Consider the following 19,383-nt stretch of genomic DNA (forward strand, 5'->3'; position numbering starts at 1 on the left):
AGCAGGTTCACAGCTTGGGAGTGATCCTGGATTCATCGCTGAGCCTGGAACCCCAGGTCTCGGAGGTGGCCGGGAGAGCTTTTGCACAATTAAAACTTGTGCACCAGTTACGCCCGTACCTTAGGAAGCCTGATCTGGCCATGATGGTCCACGCTGTTACATCCCAAATGGATTACTGCAACGCGCTCTACATGGGGTTGCCTTTGAAGACTGTTCGGAAACTCCAACTGGTCCAAAGGGCGGCAGCTAGATTACTCACTGGAGCATCATACAGGGAGCATACCATCCCCCTGTTATGTCAGCTCCACTAGCTGCTGGTCCAGTTCTGAGCACAATTCAAAGTGCTGGTTTTGACCTATAAAGCCCTATACAGTTCCGGCCCAGCGTACTTGTCCAAACGTATCTCCCTCTACGTCCCACCTCGGAGTTTAAAATCTTCTGGGGAAATCCTGCTCTCAACCCCGTCTCTATTGCAAAAGAGCTTGGCAGGAACGAAGGACAGGGCCTTCTCGGGGGTGGCCCCCCGCCTGCGGAACCCGCTCCCCAGTGAAATTAGGACACCTACATCCCTCCTTTCCTTCAAAAAGAATTTGGAAACATAGTTGTGGGACCAGGCTTTCGAGTAGCATGCTGACAATGGCAATGACAATGGAAAGTGGACTACGGACAAGTTTCTGATTGAGTCACTGCTCACAGAATTTGGTTTAGATAAGGCCAACCAGCCAGTAATACCTTGGCAGCCACCTCTCCACAAAAGTCAACATTGACACTGCAATACAACACCGCCTGAGCTCTGCGAGTGCAGCATTTTTTCCAAATGAAGCACAGAGTATTTGAGAACTGGGACATCCATAGGGATACAAAGGTGCTTGTTTATAAAGCTATTGTCCTCCCAATCCTGCTATACGCCTGGGAGACGTGGACTGTCTACAGACATCACATGCAACTCCTGGAACGATTCTATCAGTGCTGCCTTCGGAAAATCCTGCAAATTTCCTGGGAAGACAGGTGGACAAATGTCAGCATGCTGGAAGAAGCAAAGACCACCAGCACTGAAGTGATGGTCCTCCGCCATAAACTCCGCTGGACCGGCCACATTGTCCGTATGTCCGACCACCGTCTCCCAAAGCAGTTGCTCTACTCCGAACTCAAGAATGGAAAACAGAATATTGGTGGACAGGAAAAGAGATTGAAAGATGGGCTCAAAGCCAACCTTAAAAACTCTGGCATAGACACTGAGAACTGGGAAGTCCTGGCACTTGAGTGCTCCAGCTGGAGGTCAGCTGTGACCAGCAGTGCTGTCGAATTTGAAGAGGCATGAATGGAGGGCAAAAGGGAGAAACGTGCCAAGGGGAAAGCACATCAAGCTAACCCTGACCAGGACCGCCTTCCACCTGGAAGCCAATGCCCTCACTGTGGGAGAAGATGCAGGTCAAGAATAGGGCTCCACAGCCACCTACGGACCCACCACCAAGTAAGTAAGTAAGTAAGTATTTTCAAACAGATTTCAATTTGAATTGATTTAATGTTTTTACCTGTATGTAATTATTGTATTGTATTATGTTGTATGCGGGGGCATCAAATCGTTGCCGGCAGTAAGCTGCCCTGATTCCCCCTCCGGGGTTGAGAAGGGCAGGGTCCAAATATTTGAAATAAATAAATAAATAAATTACAGGCGCACCGCCAAGAAACTACATCATTCTCAATCTATGAGGAATCGAATAAGTAAGTCTGACTTGGCCACGGTAGTACACGCTCTGCTCACATCCCGCCTTGACTACTGCAACGCTCTCTACGTGGGGCTGCCCTTGAAGATGACCCGGAAACTCCAGCTAGTCCAGCGCGCGGCAGCCATGTTACTAACAGGAGCGGGACGCAGGGAGCATACAATGCCCTTGTTGTACCAACTCCACTGGCTGCCGATCTGCTACCGGGCCCAATTCAAGGTGCTGGTGTTGGCCTACAAAGCCCTAAACGGTTCTGGCCCAAAATACCTGTCTGACCACATCTCGGCCTATGAGCCCACGAGGACTTTGAGATCGTCCGGGGAGGCCCTTCTCTCGATCCCGCCTGCCTCACAGGCACGCCTGGCGGGGACTAGGGACAGGGCCTTCTCGGTGGTGGCCCCCCGGCTGTGGAACACCCTCCCTGTGGACATCAGACAGGCGCCCCCCCTTGTCATTCCGCAAAAGACTGAAGACGTGGTTGTTTGAGAAGGCGTTTGAATAAATGCTGCAACAATTGGCAATGACGATTGGAACGGAACATGGATAACGAGATTTGGATTGTGATTCAATGATGAGACGTCGCGAATGATTTAGTGTAATTGTATTATTGATAGTGATGTTGTTTATTGTTGTTTGTGATATTGCTTATGTTGCAAATTGTACCTGTTTTTATATGTTGTACACCGCCATGAGTCGCCCTAGGGCTGAGAACGGCGGTCTACAAGTGCAGTAAATAAATAAATAATAAATAAATAAATAAGTACAGCACTGAGCGTAGGGCTCCCCTTGGAGCATGTGGAAAGAGGGAGGGAATGTCAGGGCCAGGCAAACAACAACAACAACAACAACAACAACAACAACAATAATAATTTTTGTCGTGTCAGGAGCGACCTGAGAAACTGCAAGTCGCTTCTGGTGTGAGAGAATTGGCCGTCTGCAAGGACGTTGCCCAGGGGACGCCTGGATGATTTTTGATGGGTTTTTTTATCATCCTTGTGGGAGGCTTCTCTCATGTCCCCGCATAATAATAATAATAATAATAATAATAATAATAATTCTTAATAATAATTCTAAATAATAACGATGATGATGATTCTTGCAGCCCAGAAGCAAGCCATCAGAACAAATCCAATTAAGGCCATGATTAAAAAATCAGCTGATGACCCAAAATGCAGACTTTGCAAGGAAGCTGATGAAACCATTGATCATCTCATCAGCTGCTGGAAGAAAATCGCACAGACGGGCTACAAACAGAGGCACAACTCTGTGGCCCAAATTATTCACTGAAACTGAAACTGATGTCACAAGTACCACTTGCCAGCAGTAAAGAATTGGTGGGATCATAAACCTGCAAAGGTCGTGGAAAATGAACACGCAAAAGTACCATCTGCCAGCTGCAGAAGGCCACCTTACTGGGATCTGCACACATTATTCGCCAATACATCACAAGGTCCTAGACCAGTGGTTCTCAACCTTCCTAATGGCGTGACCCCTTAATACAGTCCCCCATGTGGTGGTGACCCCCAACCATAATATTGTTTTCATTGCTACTTCATACCAGTCATTTTACTACTGTTATAAATCATAATGTAAATATCCGATATGCAGGATGCATTTTCATTCACTGGACCAAACTGGGCAGAAATACCCAATACACCCAAATGTGAATGCTAGTGGGATTGGGCAAGGATTGATTTTGTAATTTGGGAGTTGTAGTTGCTAGGATTTATAGTTCACTTATAATCAAAGAGCATTCCAAACTCCACCAGCAATGGATTTGAACCAAACTTGGCTCCCATGACCAATGGAAAACATTGGAAGGGTTTGATGGGCATTGACCTTGAGTTTGGGAGTTGTAGTTCACCTATATCCTGAGAACACTGTGGACTCATGCAGTGGTGGATCGGGACCAAACTTGGCATGAATACTCAATATGCCCAAATGTGAACACTGGTGGAGTCCGGGGAAAATAGATCTTGACATTTGGGAGTTGTAGTTGCTGGGATTTATAGTTCATTACAATCAAAGAACATTCTGAACTCCACCAACCATAGAATTGGCTCAGACTTCCTACATGGAATCCCCATGACCATCAGAAAATACAGTGTATTGTCGAAGGCTTTCATGGCCGGAATCACTCAGTTCTTGTGGGTTTTTTCGGGCTATATGGCCATGTTCTAGAGGCATTTCTCCTGACGTTTCGCCTGCATCTATGGCAAGCATCTTCAGAGGTCTTGGCTATATGGCCATGTTCTAGAGGCATTTCTCCTGACGTTTCGCCTGCATCTATGGCAAGCATCTTCACCTCTGAAGATGCTTGCCATAGATGCAGGCGAAACGTCAGGAGAAATGCCTCTAGAACATGGCCATATAGCCCGAAAAAACCCACAAGAACTGAGAAAATACAGTGTTTTCTTATGGTCTTTGGCGACCCCTCTGACACCCCCTTGCGACCCCCTCAGGGGTCCCGACCCCCAGATTGAGAAACACTGTCCTAGACACTTGGGAAGTGTCCGACGTGTGATCCAATTCAACAGCCAGCAGAGTGTCTGCTGTGGACTCATCTTATTGTGTTATATAATAATAATAATAATAATAATAATAATAATAATAATCTTTATTTATACTCCATCTCGGGGGGGGGGGGGAGAGACTTGGGGCCTCTAACATGAGGCCAAGCCCAAAGATCCAATACAGCAAAATAAAATACAAAATGCAAACAGCAAAAATCACGTCACAATAAAATACATACAGTAGCAAAATAACATAAACAAAGCAAAATAACATAATATAAAATCGAACACAATGGGCGGGCCAAATGGACAAGGTGAAATGAGGTAGGGATAGAAAAAGTGTAATTAAAAGGAGCCCAAAAAGGATGCACAGTGGGGTTAGGCTTTCAGTTCAGGATAGGGGGAAAGTGCATCATAAGAGCAACACTGTACAGAAATGGGATGAATGGCCACTCTCCAAAGGCGCATTGGAAGAGCCATGGAAGAAGCCTCTCTCGGGCCTGCTGGGCCCATTTCTGGCCCCCAAAGGCATCCTCTGGCCCGCATAGACACCCACCTGAAGGTGTTCTCTGCCTGGAAGGGCCCCTCTCCTCCTCCAGGCCTAGTGCAGCAGGCGGGAGATGCTCCTGTCTCGGCGGCGGCGCAGAGGACTGGCCCAGGCTCTCCCATGCAGCGTGAGAGAGAGCCGGGAGTGTGTCACAGACCAGGCACCTCCTCCTCCTCCTTTTCCCTTTCCTCCTTCCCTACCTCTTGCACCCACTCGGCATGCAGCATCACCCAGCACAGTGCTGGTGGGGTGATGGAAGAGGTTACTCGCAGTCAGTCCCCTCTGACCCCACTTCCCAGTCTGGAATGCATGCTCCTCATTGGGCGCCGGCACTCACACCAAGGGGTGGGTGTCACCAATCCGAGGAGGAGGCAGGAGGGGCCAATGGAGGTGGCCTGAGCGGCTCACCGCGCTTCCCGATTGGCTCCCAGGGTGCAAATTCCCAGCACTGGAACTGTCTTCTTTGAGATGCTTGGCTGGACCTACAACTCAGAAGTCATGCAATTCAGCACTGCTTTAACTGCCACGGCGACTTCTTTTCGTGTCAGAAGCGACTAGAGAAACTGCAAGTCACTTCTGGTGTGAGAGACTTGGCCGTCTGCAAGGACGTTGCCCAAGGGGGTTGAGAAGGGCGGGGTAGAAGTACACAAAATAATAATAATAATAATAATAATAATAATAATAATAAGACGTTGCCCAGATTTTTTACCATCCTGTGAGAGGCTTCTCTCATGTCCCCACATGGGAAGCTGGAGCTGAAAGTCAGGAGCTCACCCTGAAACTTGAGAAACTGGAAGTCACTTCTAGTGTGAGAGAATTGGTTGTCTGCAAGGACGTTGCCCAGGGGATGTTGCCCGGATGTTTTACTATCCTGTGGGAGACTTCTCCTATGTCCCCACATGGAAAGCTGGATCTGACAGGAGCTCACCCCGTGACCTAAGAAACTGCAAGTTGCTTCTGTGTGAGAGAATTGGCCGTCTGCAAGGATGTCACCCAGGGGACATTGCCCGGATGTTTTACCATCCTTGTGGGATACTTCTCTCATGTCCCTGCATGGGAAGCTGGAGCTGACAGGAGCTCACTCTACAACTCTACAACACTCCACAAGTCGCTTCTGGTGTGAGAATTGGCCGTCTGCAAGGATGTTGCCCAGGGGATGTTGCCCGGAAGTTTCTGATGTTTTACCATCCTTATTTAGGTGGCACAGTTGTGCCGGCAAGACTACTGACTGAAAGGTCAATTGTTTGAATCTGGGAAGAGCAGGTTGAGCTCCCTCTGTCAGCTCCAGCACCCCATGAGGGGACATTAGAGAGAAGCCTCCCACAAGAATGGTAAAAATATCAAAACATCCAGGCAGCGGCCCCTGGGCAACGTCCTTGCAGACAGCCCATTCTCTCACACCAGAAGCGACTTGCAGTTTCTCAAGTTGCTCCTGACACAACAAAAAAAACCCCCATCCTTGTGGGAGGCTTCTCTCATGTCCCAGCACGGGGAGCTGGAGCTGACAGAGGGAGCTCATCCGCGCTCTCCCCAGATTCGAACCACTGACCTGTTGGTCTTCAGTTTTGCTGGCACAAGGATTTAACCCACTGCGCCACCGGGGGCTCCTGCTAAGGCAATGGAACCCTGGGATGTATAGTTTTGCAAGACACGAGCGCCCTTTGACAGGGAAGGTGGACTAATAATAATAATAATAATAATAATAATAATAATAATAATATCAAACAGTTTCTCAAGTTTCAGGGAGAGCTACTGACTGTCAGCTCCAACTTCCCATGTGGGGCCCAAGCCAAGACTCTGGCCCAAGCCAATATAGGTGGTCCTAGTGGTGATCGGCACACTGGGTGCAGTGCCTAAAGATCTTGGCCTGCACTTAAACACAATTGCCGTTCACAAAATGACCATCTGTCAGATGCAAAAGACCACCCTACTGAGCATGGATTATTCGCCAATACATCACAGAGTCCTAGACACTTGCGAAGTGTCCGACGTGTGGTCCAATACAACAGCCAGAAAAGTGATCTTGTTTGCTGTGAACTCATCTTGTTGTTTCTAATGATAATAATAATAATAATAATAATAATAATAATAATAATAATAAATCACACAGTTCTAGACGCTTGGGAAGTGTTTGACTTTTGATTTTTTGATATGAAATCCAGCATATAGATCTCGTTTGCTGTGACATACTGTGCATTTGTACCAGTAAAATAATAACAATAACAATAACAACAACAACAATAACAATAATAAATTTTTGTGTAGTCGAAACCTTCATGGCTAGAATCACTGACTTGCTATAAGTTTTCCAGGCTGCCTGGCCATGTTCCTGAAGTATTCTCTCCTGATGTTTAACCCACATCTATGGCAGGATTCCTCAGAGGTTGTGAGGTCTGTTGGAACTAGGCAAATGGGGTTTGCATATCTGTGGAATGATGTCCAGGGAGGGAGAAAGAACTCTTATCTGTTTTAGGCAAGTGTGAATGTTGCAAATGGCCACCTTGATGAATAATAATAATAATAATAATAATAATAATAATAATAATAATTTATTTATACCCCACCACCATCTCCCCAAGGGGACTCGGAGCGGCTTACATGAGGCCAAGCCCAACAACACATCAATAAAACAAAAAACAATACGCAAAAACAATACAATTAATATAACTCACATGTAAACAGTAACACACAAGGATTTAAAAACCTGTGGCCGGGCCAAATGAGGACAGGAGCAGGATTCAAAACGATCTTGACAGATTAGAGAGATGAATGGCCAAAACTAACAAAATGAAGTTTAACAGTGACAAATGCAAGATACTCCACTTTGGCAGGAAAAACGAAATGCAAAGATACAGAATGGGGGACGATGCCTGGCTCGAGAGCAGTACGTGTGAAAAAGATCTTGGATTCCTCGTGGACAACAAGTTAAATATGAGCCAACAATGTGATGTGGCGGCAAAAAAAGCCAATGGGATTTTGGCCTGCATCAATAGGAGCATAGGGTCTAGATCTAGGGAAGTAATGCTACCCCTCTATTCTGCTTTGGTTAGACCACATCTGGAATATTGTGTCCAATTCTGGGCACCACAAATCAAGAGAGATATTGACAAGCTGGAATGTGTCCAGAGGAGGGCGACTAAAATGATCAAGGGTCTGGAGAACAAGCCCTATGAGGAGCGGCTTAGGGAACTGGGCATGTTTAGCCTGAAGAAGAGAAGGCTGAGAGGAGATATGATAGCCATGTATAAATATGTGAGAGGAAGCCACAGGGAGGATGAGGGAGCAAGCTTGTTTTCTGCTTCCCTGGAGACTAGGACGCGGAACAATGGCTTCAAACTACAAGAGAGGAGATTCCATCTGAACATGAGGAAGAACTTCCTGACTGTGAGAGCCGTTCAGCAGTGGAACTCTCTGCCCCGGAGTGTGGCGGAGGCTCCTTCTTTGGAAGCTTTTAAGCAGAGGCTGGATGGCCATCTGTCAGGGGTGATTTGAATGCAATATTCCTGCTTCTTGGCAGGGGGTTGGACTGGATGGCCCATGAGGTCTCTTCCAACTCTTTGATTCTATGATTCTATGAAATGTAATACCATATATACTCGAGTATAAGCCGACCCGAATATAAGCCGAGGCACCTAATGTTACCACACAAAACTGGGAAATCAGCCGAGGAAATAAGCCGAGTATAAGCCGAGGGTGGGAAATGCAGCAGCTACTGGTAAATTTCAAAATAAAAATAGATACCAATAAAATTATATTAATTTAGGCATCAGTAGGTGAAATGTTTTTGAATATTTACATAAAACTGTAATTCAAGACAAGACTGTCCAACTTTGATTAAACCATTATTCTAACCTTCTTCAATGTAAATATGCTTACATGTCCTCCAATAATAATAAGTAGAGTAAAATAATAATAATAGAGTAAAATAATAAATGTAATAATAACACTAATAAATAGAGTAAAATAATAAATGTAATAACAACAATAATAAAATAATAAATGTAATAATAATAATAACAACAACAACAAAGTAAAATAATAAATAATATTGACTTGAGTATAAGCCGGGGGAGACTTTTTCAGCCTAAAAAAAGGACTGAAAAACTAGGCTTATACTCGAATATATACAGTAATTTAAAAATTTAAAAATAAACACTGGGCATGAATAGAGGAAGGATGTATCTGATAGGAGGGTTTTAAAAGAAATGAAGGGAGAGTAGCTAAAATGCTTCTGTGGACATTTTGCTGGGGATTATTTCCTTATTCGGGGAAGGGATCAGCACTGAATGGCCTTGCAGATTCAAAGCCTGGCTGGTTGCTGCCTGGAAGGTGTTAGCTGGCCCTGATTGCAAAAAGAATCTATGAAGCCCACCTTCTCCAAGGGGAATGGAGCCCCCTTAACTGGGCTCTGCAGGCCAATTGAGACTCCACCACAGACATCAGAAGAGCTGCAAGAACAAGCCACGAGAGCAAAGACAAGATCCACCCAGAGGAAAAGGGTTCGTATCAGACATCAAGGGAACCACTGACCGCCGAAGGAAACTGAGGAAGAAACACAACCTGCAACCTATCTACAGACTCACTAAGGAAATCCAACAAATGCTCTGTTCAGCAAAGGACGAGAGGGATCCTCTCACCTCTGCAGCAATCTCCCGTATCCCATGCAAAGCAAATATTTCCTTAACCACAAAATAGTGGGTATCAATGAGAGAAACAACATGAAAAGACTGCTAAGTGGATGTTTAAATGGCGCTTCCTGAACCCAGCTGACTTTTGATCTCATTTGTTGTCATTGGCTTTGGTTTCATGGTCTCTTCCCAGTCAAAAGGACAGCGTGATGTCACTGGTTGCTTTCTGTGGGGTGATCTGCAGTTTGGATACAAGCTGACCTAAACCAAACATGGAATAGCCTTGCCCCTTTGACTATGCCCCTTGCAAAACCTCCCGAAACTTATGTCCCCTCAGGAGCATGCTGCTCCCTGCAAACACAAACATACATAAAATTACTTTTTAATTGTTTTGATCATCATCAAAATAGTTCATTGTACGGGACCAAAACTATTTACAATATTGGACATAAAATAACCTTGAGGACAGGTACATATATAAGGTGCCTGTGAGTAGATCAATAGGTACCGCTCCGGCGGGAAAGTAACAGCACTCCATGCAGTCATGCTGACCACACAACCTTGGAGATGTCTATGGACAACGCCGGCTCTTCGGCTTAGAAATGGAGAGGAGCACCAAAGTCCCAGAGTCGAACACGACTGGACTTAATGTCAGGGGGAAACTTTTACCTTTACCTAAGATGCCTATGGGTCCCATCTAGAACTTTAGTAGTCGTAGTAATAATACTACTTAGGCGAGCTTTAGTTGTCTGAGTTTGATGGCCCTAGCAGTGGGTATGTAGGTGACCATGGAGCCCTATTCTTGACTCACATGTTCTGCCACAGTGAGAGCAATGGTTTCAAGGCAGTCCTAGTCAGAGTTGGCTTGACACGCCTCCTTCCTCTTGGCACGTTTCTCCCTCTCACCCTCCAGTCATGCCTCTTCAAATTCCGCAGCACTGCTGGTCACAGCTGACCTCCAGTTAGAGCACTCAGGGGCCAGGGCTTCCCAGTTCTCTCTCAAGTGTGTATGCCAGAGTTTGCCAAGTGCGTACGCCAGATCTAATTTCAAGTGTGTATGCCAGATCTAATTTCACTAGGGAGCAAATTCTACAGGCAGGGGGGTCACCACCGAGAAGGTCCTGTCCCTCGTCCCCACCAGCCGCGTTTGCGAAGCTTGTGGGACTGAGAGCAGGGTCTCCCCGGCAGATCTTACACTACGAGGCGGGACTTAGAGGGAGATACGTATCGTTCGGACAAGTAAGCTGAGCCAGAGTCGTACAGGGATATGCTAATAATATGATATATGTACCTCTTGTAAGCCACTTTGGGTGAGAAGGGCGGCATATAAATGTCGTAAATACATAAATAAATAAAACCTAGATACACCAAAAATGGGACCATTTGCTAACCAAACATATAAGCTACCATGCGGCAATAGCCTTTTCCCCATCACCAAGCTCTTTGCCAGATTAACTATTACTAAAATCAGGAACTTCCAAGTTCTTGCCTAACAGGGTTGGGACAAATAATAGATTACCATTCCGCATTGTTTCAATGCAGTCCTTAAGCTACTCAAAGTAGATATTGCGTACAAGAGCGTTTAGTCCATCTGCCAAGGTGAACAACTGGATTTACAAGACCCAAGGTAATTCTCAGCCAAACTATCTCAAGGGCTGATGTCAAGATAAAGATTTTAAATATACGTGAAAGGGTTTGTTGGCTGTACCACTTCAGGCAGGAAGAAGTGGGTGCCTGTTATCATATGGGTATTTTCCATCACAAGTCCGGCTGCCAAGCTGGAAATGGGAGAGGTGTCCTGTGCCTCGAACGGTTGTGTCAAACCATTGTTATCTGATTGCCTGACAGATAATCATTAACATCTTTATACATGACTTAGATGACAGAACAGACGACACGCTTATCAGATTTGTAGGCGACTTCAAAGCGGGGGTAGCAATACCACACAGGGTTGGAACAGCATTCAAAATGACCCGAACAAAATTAGTTTCAATGGAGATAATAATAATAAAACTTTATTTATATACCGCTCTATCTCCCCTGGGGAGACTCAGGGCAGTTTCCAAACAATAACATCAAAACATACAGAGTCACAACATGAACAAAAATATAATAGTAACAGCAACATAAGCATGGAATTACCAAACAACACATAAATATTAAAAGGAAAAATCCTGCCTGCTCTTCATGTCTATTTGTTAGGGCATGGAAAAGGAATGGGTCAGAACAATTAAAAAAGCTGGGTCAAAATTGCTGTTTACCTTGCCTGTTGTAGTCAGGCACACACAACGACCGCAGGACCAACTAGAAAATAATCCCACTATTTCCCCACTGATACTTCAACTGAGATACAGTGTTCCCTCACTTATCGTGGGTGTTACGTTCCAGGACCACCCGCGAAAAGTGAAAATCCGCAAAGTAGGGACGCTCTCTCTCTCTATATATATATATATACTAGCCGTCCCCTGCCACGCATTGCTGTGGCCCACATGGGGGTTCTGTGTGGGAGGTTTGGCCCAATTTTATTATTGGTGGGGTTCAGAATGCTCTGTGATTGTAGGTGAACTATACATCCCAGTAACTACAACTCCCAAATGTCAAGATTCTATTTTCCCCAAACTCTACCAGTGTTCACATTTGGGCATATTGAGTCTTCGTGTAGAGTTTGGTCCAGATCCATCATTGTTTGAGTCCACAGTGATCTCGGGATGTAGGTGAACTACAACTCCAAAACCAAAGGACACTGCCCACCAAACCCTTCCAGTATTTTCTGTTGGTCATGGGAGTTCTGTGTGCCAAGTTTGGTTCAATGCCATCCTTGGTGGGGTTCAGAATGCTCTTTGATTGTAGGCGAACTATAAATCCCAGCAACTACAACTCCCAAATGACAAAATCATTTTTTTTGAGTGAAGGACATACATTGGGTTGTTAGGTGTCTTGTGTCCACATTTGGTGTCAATTCATCCAGTGGTTTTTGAGTTCTGTTAATCCCACAAATGAACATTACATTTTTATTTATATATATATATTTAAGTTCTCCCACTCAAAAAGACGAGAGAGGCCTGTAATTGACATCCTAGGTAGACCTCAACGGTGAGAGACAACATGAGAAAACACATTCAGAAAATCACATTGTCTGATTTATAACTAATTTATTTGGCAATTATATTTGGTCACCTCCAAACAAGCAAGAGTTCTGGGTCTCCCAGACAGGCTCCTCTGTCCTCCACTCATGACCTGTGGTAATGGCACCTATCTGAACTGGTTCTCCGTCTAAACGACACCTGTCCACAACCCCAAGCAGCCCCACTCCAAACTCCTGTGCCTCTCAAGTTGCCCAGACTTTCTGTTTGCCCAGGAGGGAGTATCTCATGCAGGCTCAGCTACTAATTGATATGCTGGGTTTGAGCCTGCCACTTTTGGACTCTCACTTCCTGAGATGTTCCTGCGAATATCTCTGTAGGTCTTAGGAAACTGTTTCGTGATTTAAGGTGCTGGCTTGTTGGCTGATAGCCAAACAGGGGATGGAGATGTCAATGTCTTGGTCCTTTCATTGCTGGCTGCTACTTCCTGGAGGAAGTCAGGTGGTGCAATACCGGATAAAAAGTATAATTTCTACAGTGGTGTGGGCCGTAAACATCCTGTGATCAAGTGGTACATCTCATTAAGAGCCACATCCACTGTTTTAACGTGGTGAGATGTCTTCCACACGGGGCATGCGTACTCAGCAGCAGAGTAGCATAGCGCAAGGGCAGATGTCTTCACTGTGTCTGGTTGTGATCCTCAGGTTGTGCCAGTCAGCTTTCGTATGATATTGTTTCTAGCACCCACTTTTTGCTTGATGTTCAGGCAGTGCTTCTTGTAGGTCAGAGCACAATCCAGAGTGACTCCCAGGTATTTGGGTGTGCTGCAATGCTCTAGTGGGATTCCTTCCTGGGTCATCATTGCAGCTCGAGGTGTTTGTCTGTTCTTTAGGTGAAAAGCATATGTGTGTGTTTTAGATGGATTAGAAATCAGATGGTTTCCCCTGTAATAGGCAGTAAGAGCACCTAAGGCTTCAGAGAGGTTTTGTTCAGCCATTTCAAAGTTCTGCTTGAGCAGTGATGGCACTATCATCAGCATAGATGAAATTCTCTGTCCCTTCTGGCAGTGGCTGGTCATTTATGTAAATGTTAAATAATGTTAAACATTGTTATAAAGCAGGCATGGGTAAACTTCGACCCTTCCTCCAGGTGTTTTGGACTTCAACGCCCACAATTTCTAACAATCTAGCGGCTGTTTGCTCAAGCCTGGTATAAAGCAGCATCCCACTATTTCCAATAAACGTACCTCTCATATAGTTGGATGCTTCAATTTTTTTGTCTGGTCGTTCTGGCAAAGGCCTTGTTCTTCATTCCACGCTCCTTTCCTCCTCGCCAGAAGTTGAACAAAACATGCGCCATCATCTGCAAAAGTGAAATCATTGTCAACATCGTTCAGTTTTTAAAATAAAAACACACTCTGGGGATGCTCACACTTTAAAAAATATTTTCTATTACACTTACATTAACATCATTGAGTGTAAACAGTATACAAAATAGAGAACATTTCACAAACACTTAAACCCACCACCAAGGCCTGAACAAGTATCATTTCCATGGCCATAAATATATGAATAGACAAATACACGTTGTTTAATAATAATAATAATAATAATAATAATAATAGATATCCTTATTTCTTGTTATTTGCCTATACTTCTCTACTATGGCAAGCTTTAACACATAAAATTCCATAATTACAAACTGATAGGATTATTTATTTATAGTATTTATATTCTTCCTGTCTCAGGGTGGATCACATTGAGCAGTTTCACCAGAGATCTATCTCTTTCCTACCCTAAACTATGCACTTTATTTCTGGCCCACGAATTGATTACTTGACATTTCTAAGGGTATCTCCTGCCTCAGTTCCTTTTAATCCGCACTTTCCACTGGCCCCAATCGGAAGTTATTGCATGAAAATGAGCCTGATCCCAGGCACATTTTAAGGCTGTTATCTCAGCCTTATTCTTTTAAGATGTTGTTTTGATTGTGTTTATGTCTTTGATTGTTTTAATGCTCCCTCACTGACAATGGACCTGGATGAAATTTGGCACACAGAACCCCCATGACCTAAGAAAAATAGTGGAGATTTTGAGGAGAATTCACCTTGATTTAGAACTGTAGTAGGTACTGGGATTTATAGTTCACCTGCAATCAAAGAGCACTCCAGACATCAGCAACAATGGCCCTGGACCTAACTTGGGACACAGAACCCACATGGCCAACAAAAAATGCATGAGGGTTTTGGGGGGAATTCATCTTAATTTATAGGAATTATAGTTCACCTACATCCAGAGAGCACTGTCAACGCAAACAACAATGAATCTGGACCAAACTTGGCATGCATACCCAATATGCCAAAATTTGAATACTGGTGAATTTGGGGTGGAATTGTCCTGGACATTTGTTAGTTGTAGGTTTGGGATTTATAGTTCACCTGCAATCAAAGGGCAATCTGCACCCCACCAATGATGGACCTGGACTTAACTTAGCACACAGAACCCACATGAGCAAAAAATACTAGAGGTCTTTGGGAAAATTCACTTTGATTTAAGGGAGTTGTAGTTCACCTACATCCAGAGAGCACTGTGAACCCAAACACCAATGGATCTGGACCAAACTTGGTACATGTACCTGATATGCCGAAATTTTATTACTAGAGGGGTTTGGGGGGAACTGACTCTTTCTTTCTGGGAGTTGTAGTTTACTCATAACCAGAGAAATAGTCATCTCCACTGATGATGGACATGGACCCAACTTGACACACAGAATTGGAGGGGTTTGTGGGGACTGATTAGCCATAGCGTGGGCTATGCCTCCCTTGTAAGATGCCCCGACTCCCTTCGGGGAGATGGTAGCGGAGTATAAAAATACAGTTGTTATTGTATTGTCGAAGGCTTTCATAGTTGGAATCACTAGGTTCTTGTGGGTTTTTTTGGGCTATATGGCCATGTTCTAGAGGCATTTTTCCTGACGTTTCGCCTGCATCTATGGCAAGCATCCTCAGAGGTTATTATTATTATTATTATTATTATTATTATTATTATTTACTCCTATCTCAAGAATGGGAAACATGGCCATACAGCCCCAACAACCTAGAACATGGCCATACAGCCCAAAAAACCTACAATAACCCAGTGATTCCAGCCATGAAAGCCTTTGACAATAAGGGAAACGTAAGGTTGGTGGACGGGAAAAGAGATTTAAAGATGGGCTTAAAGCCAACCTTTAAAGTTGTAGCATAGACACCGAGAACTGGGATGTCCTGGCCCTTGAGCACTCTAATTGGAGGTCAGCTGTGACCAGCAGTGCTGCAGAATTCGAAAAGGCACGAATTATTATTATAAACTTACTATTATGTATAATTATATGTGTCCTATATGTACAATTATATATGTCCTAAATGTACAAAAGAGTAAAAGGGAGAAACGTGCCAAGAGGAAGGCGTGTCAAGCCAACCCCGATCGGGACCACCTTCCACCTGGAAACCGATGTCCTCACTGCAGGAGAACATGCAGGTCAAGAATAAGGCTCCAGAGTCACCTACGGATTCACTACCAGGACATGATGCTTGAGGGGCCATCATACTCAGACAACTAATGATTGCCTAAATAAGTAAGTATTACTACTACGACTACTAAAATTCTAGATGGGACCCATAGGAGGACCATCATACTCGGGCTACGAGGGATTGCCTAACAACAACAACAACAACAACATATGTTTAACATATTCGTATTATATTACAATATTATAACAATAGTATTATATTGTATTACTATAGGTATTATAGTATATAATGTAATATCATTATCAATATCTTATGTATATACAATATATATTATTAGCCCAGCACTATATCAATATTATATATGTAGTATATGTACAATTATATATGTACCATAGATATCAGTATTATATATATATATACTATATGTACAATTATATATGTCCTATATGTACAATATCAGTATTATAAATGTCCTATATGTACAATTATATATACCCTATATGTACAATAACAGTATTACATATGTACTATATATATATCCTATATTTTAAATTATATACATGCTATATGTACATAATCAGTATTATATGTGTACTATATGTACAATTATATATGTACTTTATATACAATTATATATGTATTATATGTACAATATTAGTATTATAAACTTACTATTATGTATAATTATGTGTCCTATATGTACAATTATATATGTCCTATATGTACAAAATCAGTATTATATATGTACAATATATACAATTATATATGTCCTGCATGTACAATATCAGTATTATATATGTCCTATATGTACAATTATATATGTCCTATAATTATATATGTACTATATGTACAATATCAGTATTATATATGTCCTATATGTGCAATTATATATGTCCTATATGTACAATATCAGTATTATATATGTCCTATAAGTACAATTATATGTCCTATAAGTACAATTATATATGTACAATATATATACAATATCAGTATTATATATGTCCTATATGTACAATATCAGTATTATATATGTTCTATAAGTACAATTATATATGTCCTATAAGTACAATTATATATGTCCTATATGTACAATATCAGTATTATATATGTCCTATAAGTACAATTATATATGTCCTATATGTACAATATCAGTAATATATACGTCCTATAAGTACAATTATATGTCCTATAAGTACAATTATATATGTACAATATATATACAATATCAGTATTATATATGTCCTATATGTACAATATCAGTATTATATATGTTCTATAAGTACAATTATATATGTCCTATAAGTACAATTATATATGTCCTATATGTACAATATCAGTATTATATATGTCCTATAAGTACAATTATATATGTCCTATATGTACAATATCAGTATTATATATGTCCTATAAGTACAATTATATGTCCTATAAGTACAATTATATATGTACAATATATATACAATATCGGTATTATATATGTCCTATATGTACAATATCAGTATTATATATGTTCTATAAGTACAAATATATATGTCCTATAAGTACAATTATATATGTCCTATATGTACAATATCAGTATTATATATGTCCTATATGTGCAATTATATATGTCCTATATGTACAATATCAGTATTATATATGTCCTATAAGTACAATTATATATGTCCTATATGTACAATGGAGCCCCCGGTGGCGCAGTGGGTTAAAGCACTGAGCTGCTGTGCTTGTTGATCGAAAGGTCGCAGGTTCGATTCCGGGGAGCGGCATGAGCTTCCGCTGGCATGCCCTAGCTTCTGCCAACCTAGCAGTTCGAAAACATGCAAATGTGAGTAGATCAATAGGTACCGCTCCGGTGGGAAGGTAAGGGTGCTCCATGCAGTCATGCCAGTGGCCACATGACCTTGGAGGTGTCTATGGACAACGCTGGCTCTTCGGCTTAGAAATGGAGATGAGCACCAGAGTCCCAGAGTCGGACATGACTGGACTGTCAGAGGAAAACCTTTACCTTTTTATATGTACAATATCAGTATTATATATGTACTATATGTACAATGAGTATTATATAGGTACTATGTGTTTTACTATACCTCTATACTGCTGTATTATTAGTAATATTACGCATAATAGACAATTATTATCTTATTATATACTATTATATTGTACTGTGTTAGTAAACCACAATTCCTATAAGACACTACAAGTGTACTATTAGTATTATAGAATATATTGTACTATATCATGAGCTGTAGCATATATAATCTATTACAACATTATTCATATTATATACAACATTATTAGTAGTACATTACAATGTTATTACAATTCTGAGGAGAAATCTGTGGTCCAAGTTTCCCTCACGTTTGTTTTGGTCTTGAGGCGTGGAACACGTGACTAAGGCCAAGCCAGGCACCAACTCGAGAGCGCATGCGCAGTTTGAACAACACTAGAATCCTACGCTTTTAGGAGGAGGCAGCGCGCATGCGCAGAAGGCGGGAAAGAAGTAAAAAGGAAAGGAAGGGCCATAAGGAAGGAAGCCTGCCCTTGTTGGAGACTCAAGCTATTCGGCGGTAAGAGGAAAAGCCCAAGAAAGGTCGAGAGATAAAGGGGAAGTAATAATAACAATAATAATGGGTTGTTGTAGGTTTTTTCTGGCTATATGGCCATGTTCTAGAAGCATTCTCTCCTGACGTTTCGCCTGCATCTATGGCAAGCATAGAATCAAAGAGTTGGAAGAGACCTCATGGGCCATCCAGTCCAACCCCCTGCCAAGAAGCATCCTTAGAGGTAGTGAGGTCTGTTGGAAGTAGGAAAAAGGGTTTGGAATGACCAGGGTGGGACAAAGGACTCTTGTCTGCTGGAGCTAGGTGTGAATGTTTCAGCTGACCACCTTGAATGGCATATAATGGCCATGTTAGAGACTGGGAATATAGGGTGACAGGCCCAGAAGCAGAGAGGAGATGAGATTCCGATGGGGTTTTTCAACAAGGCTTTTATTTCAAGTTGATCAACATGAGATGAATAGCCTTTGACCATTCCCGGTCAAAGAACAAAAACTATTCACCCTTTGTGGCGCACTTAACAATGTTTTTAAAATCAAACTTGTAAGAACAACACGCAAGCAACTTCTGATTGGTTGTACTGTTTCTAACATCACAGCATGAGCTGTGACTTATCTATCTGCAAGTTGATTATCCAAGGCAGAAAGAATTTGTGGGAGTAAAGGAGTGCATCTGCTTGTGTCTGACTGAACAAGGAACACAGAGAATAATTATTCTTTCTCTATCAGCAGCCCTTGGCAAGCAAGGTTTTCTCTATAGACAAAGATTCTGGGACTTGTAATAATTGGAAATTTATTTTTCTTAATCATGTTCCTA

The 19,383-nt window shown here is 42.5% G+C and overlaps 2 protein-coding genes across 11 annotated transcripts in view; one reads left to right on the forward strand and one right to left on the reverse strand.

The window, feature by feature from the left end:
- The window catches only part of ACACA (acetyl-CoA carboxylase alpha), a 219,633-nt gene extending 201,237 nt beyond the window's left edge, over window positions 1–18,396 (reverse strand). For 4 of the 6 annotated variants that reach the window (XM_067472023.1, XM_067472021.1, XM_067472022.1 and 1 more), the window contains exon 1: window positions 4,797–5,102. In XM_067472023.1, coding sequence (XP_067328124.1) covers window positions 4,797–4,909 — 113 coding nt within the window. In that variant the 5' untranslated portion in view covers window positions 4,910–5,102. Of the gene's footprint in view, window positions 1–4,796; window positions 5,103–13,744; window positions 13,861–18,329 lie in introns of those variants that run through there. The other 2 variants (XM_067472024.1, XM_067472025.1) reach the window with 2 other exon arrangements.
- Window positions 18,397–18,507: 111 nt separating this feature from the next.
- Window positions 18,508–19,383, forward strand: part of TADA2A (transcriptional adaptor 2A) — a 43,215-nt gene continuing 42,339 nt past the window's right edge. For 3 of the 5 annotated variants that reach the window (XM_067472027.1, XM_067472026.1, XM_067472030.1), the window contains exon 1: window positions 18,508–18,576. The gene's annotated coding sequence lies outside the window, so the exon portion shown is untranslated. The remainder of the gene's footprint in view (window positions 18,577–19,383) is intronic. The other 2 variants (XM_067472029.1, XM_067472028.1) reach the window with 2 other exon arrangements.

Source organism: Anolis sagrei, chromosome 11, assembly GCF_037176765.1.
Source record: "Anolis sagrei isolate rAnoSag1 chromosome 11, rAnoSag1.mat, whole genome shotgun sequence".
Taxonomy (NCBI): Eukaryota; Metazoa; Chordata; class Lepidosauria; order Squamata; family Dactyloidae; genus Anolis; species Anolis sagrei.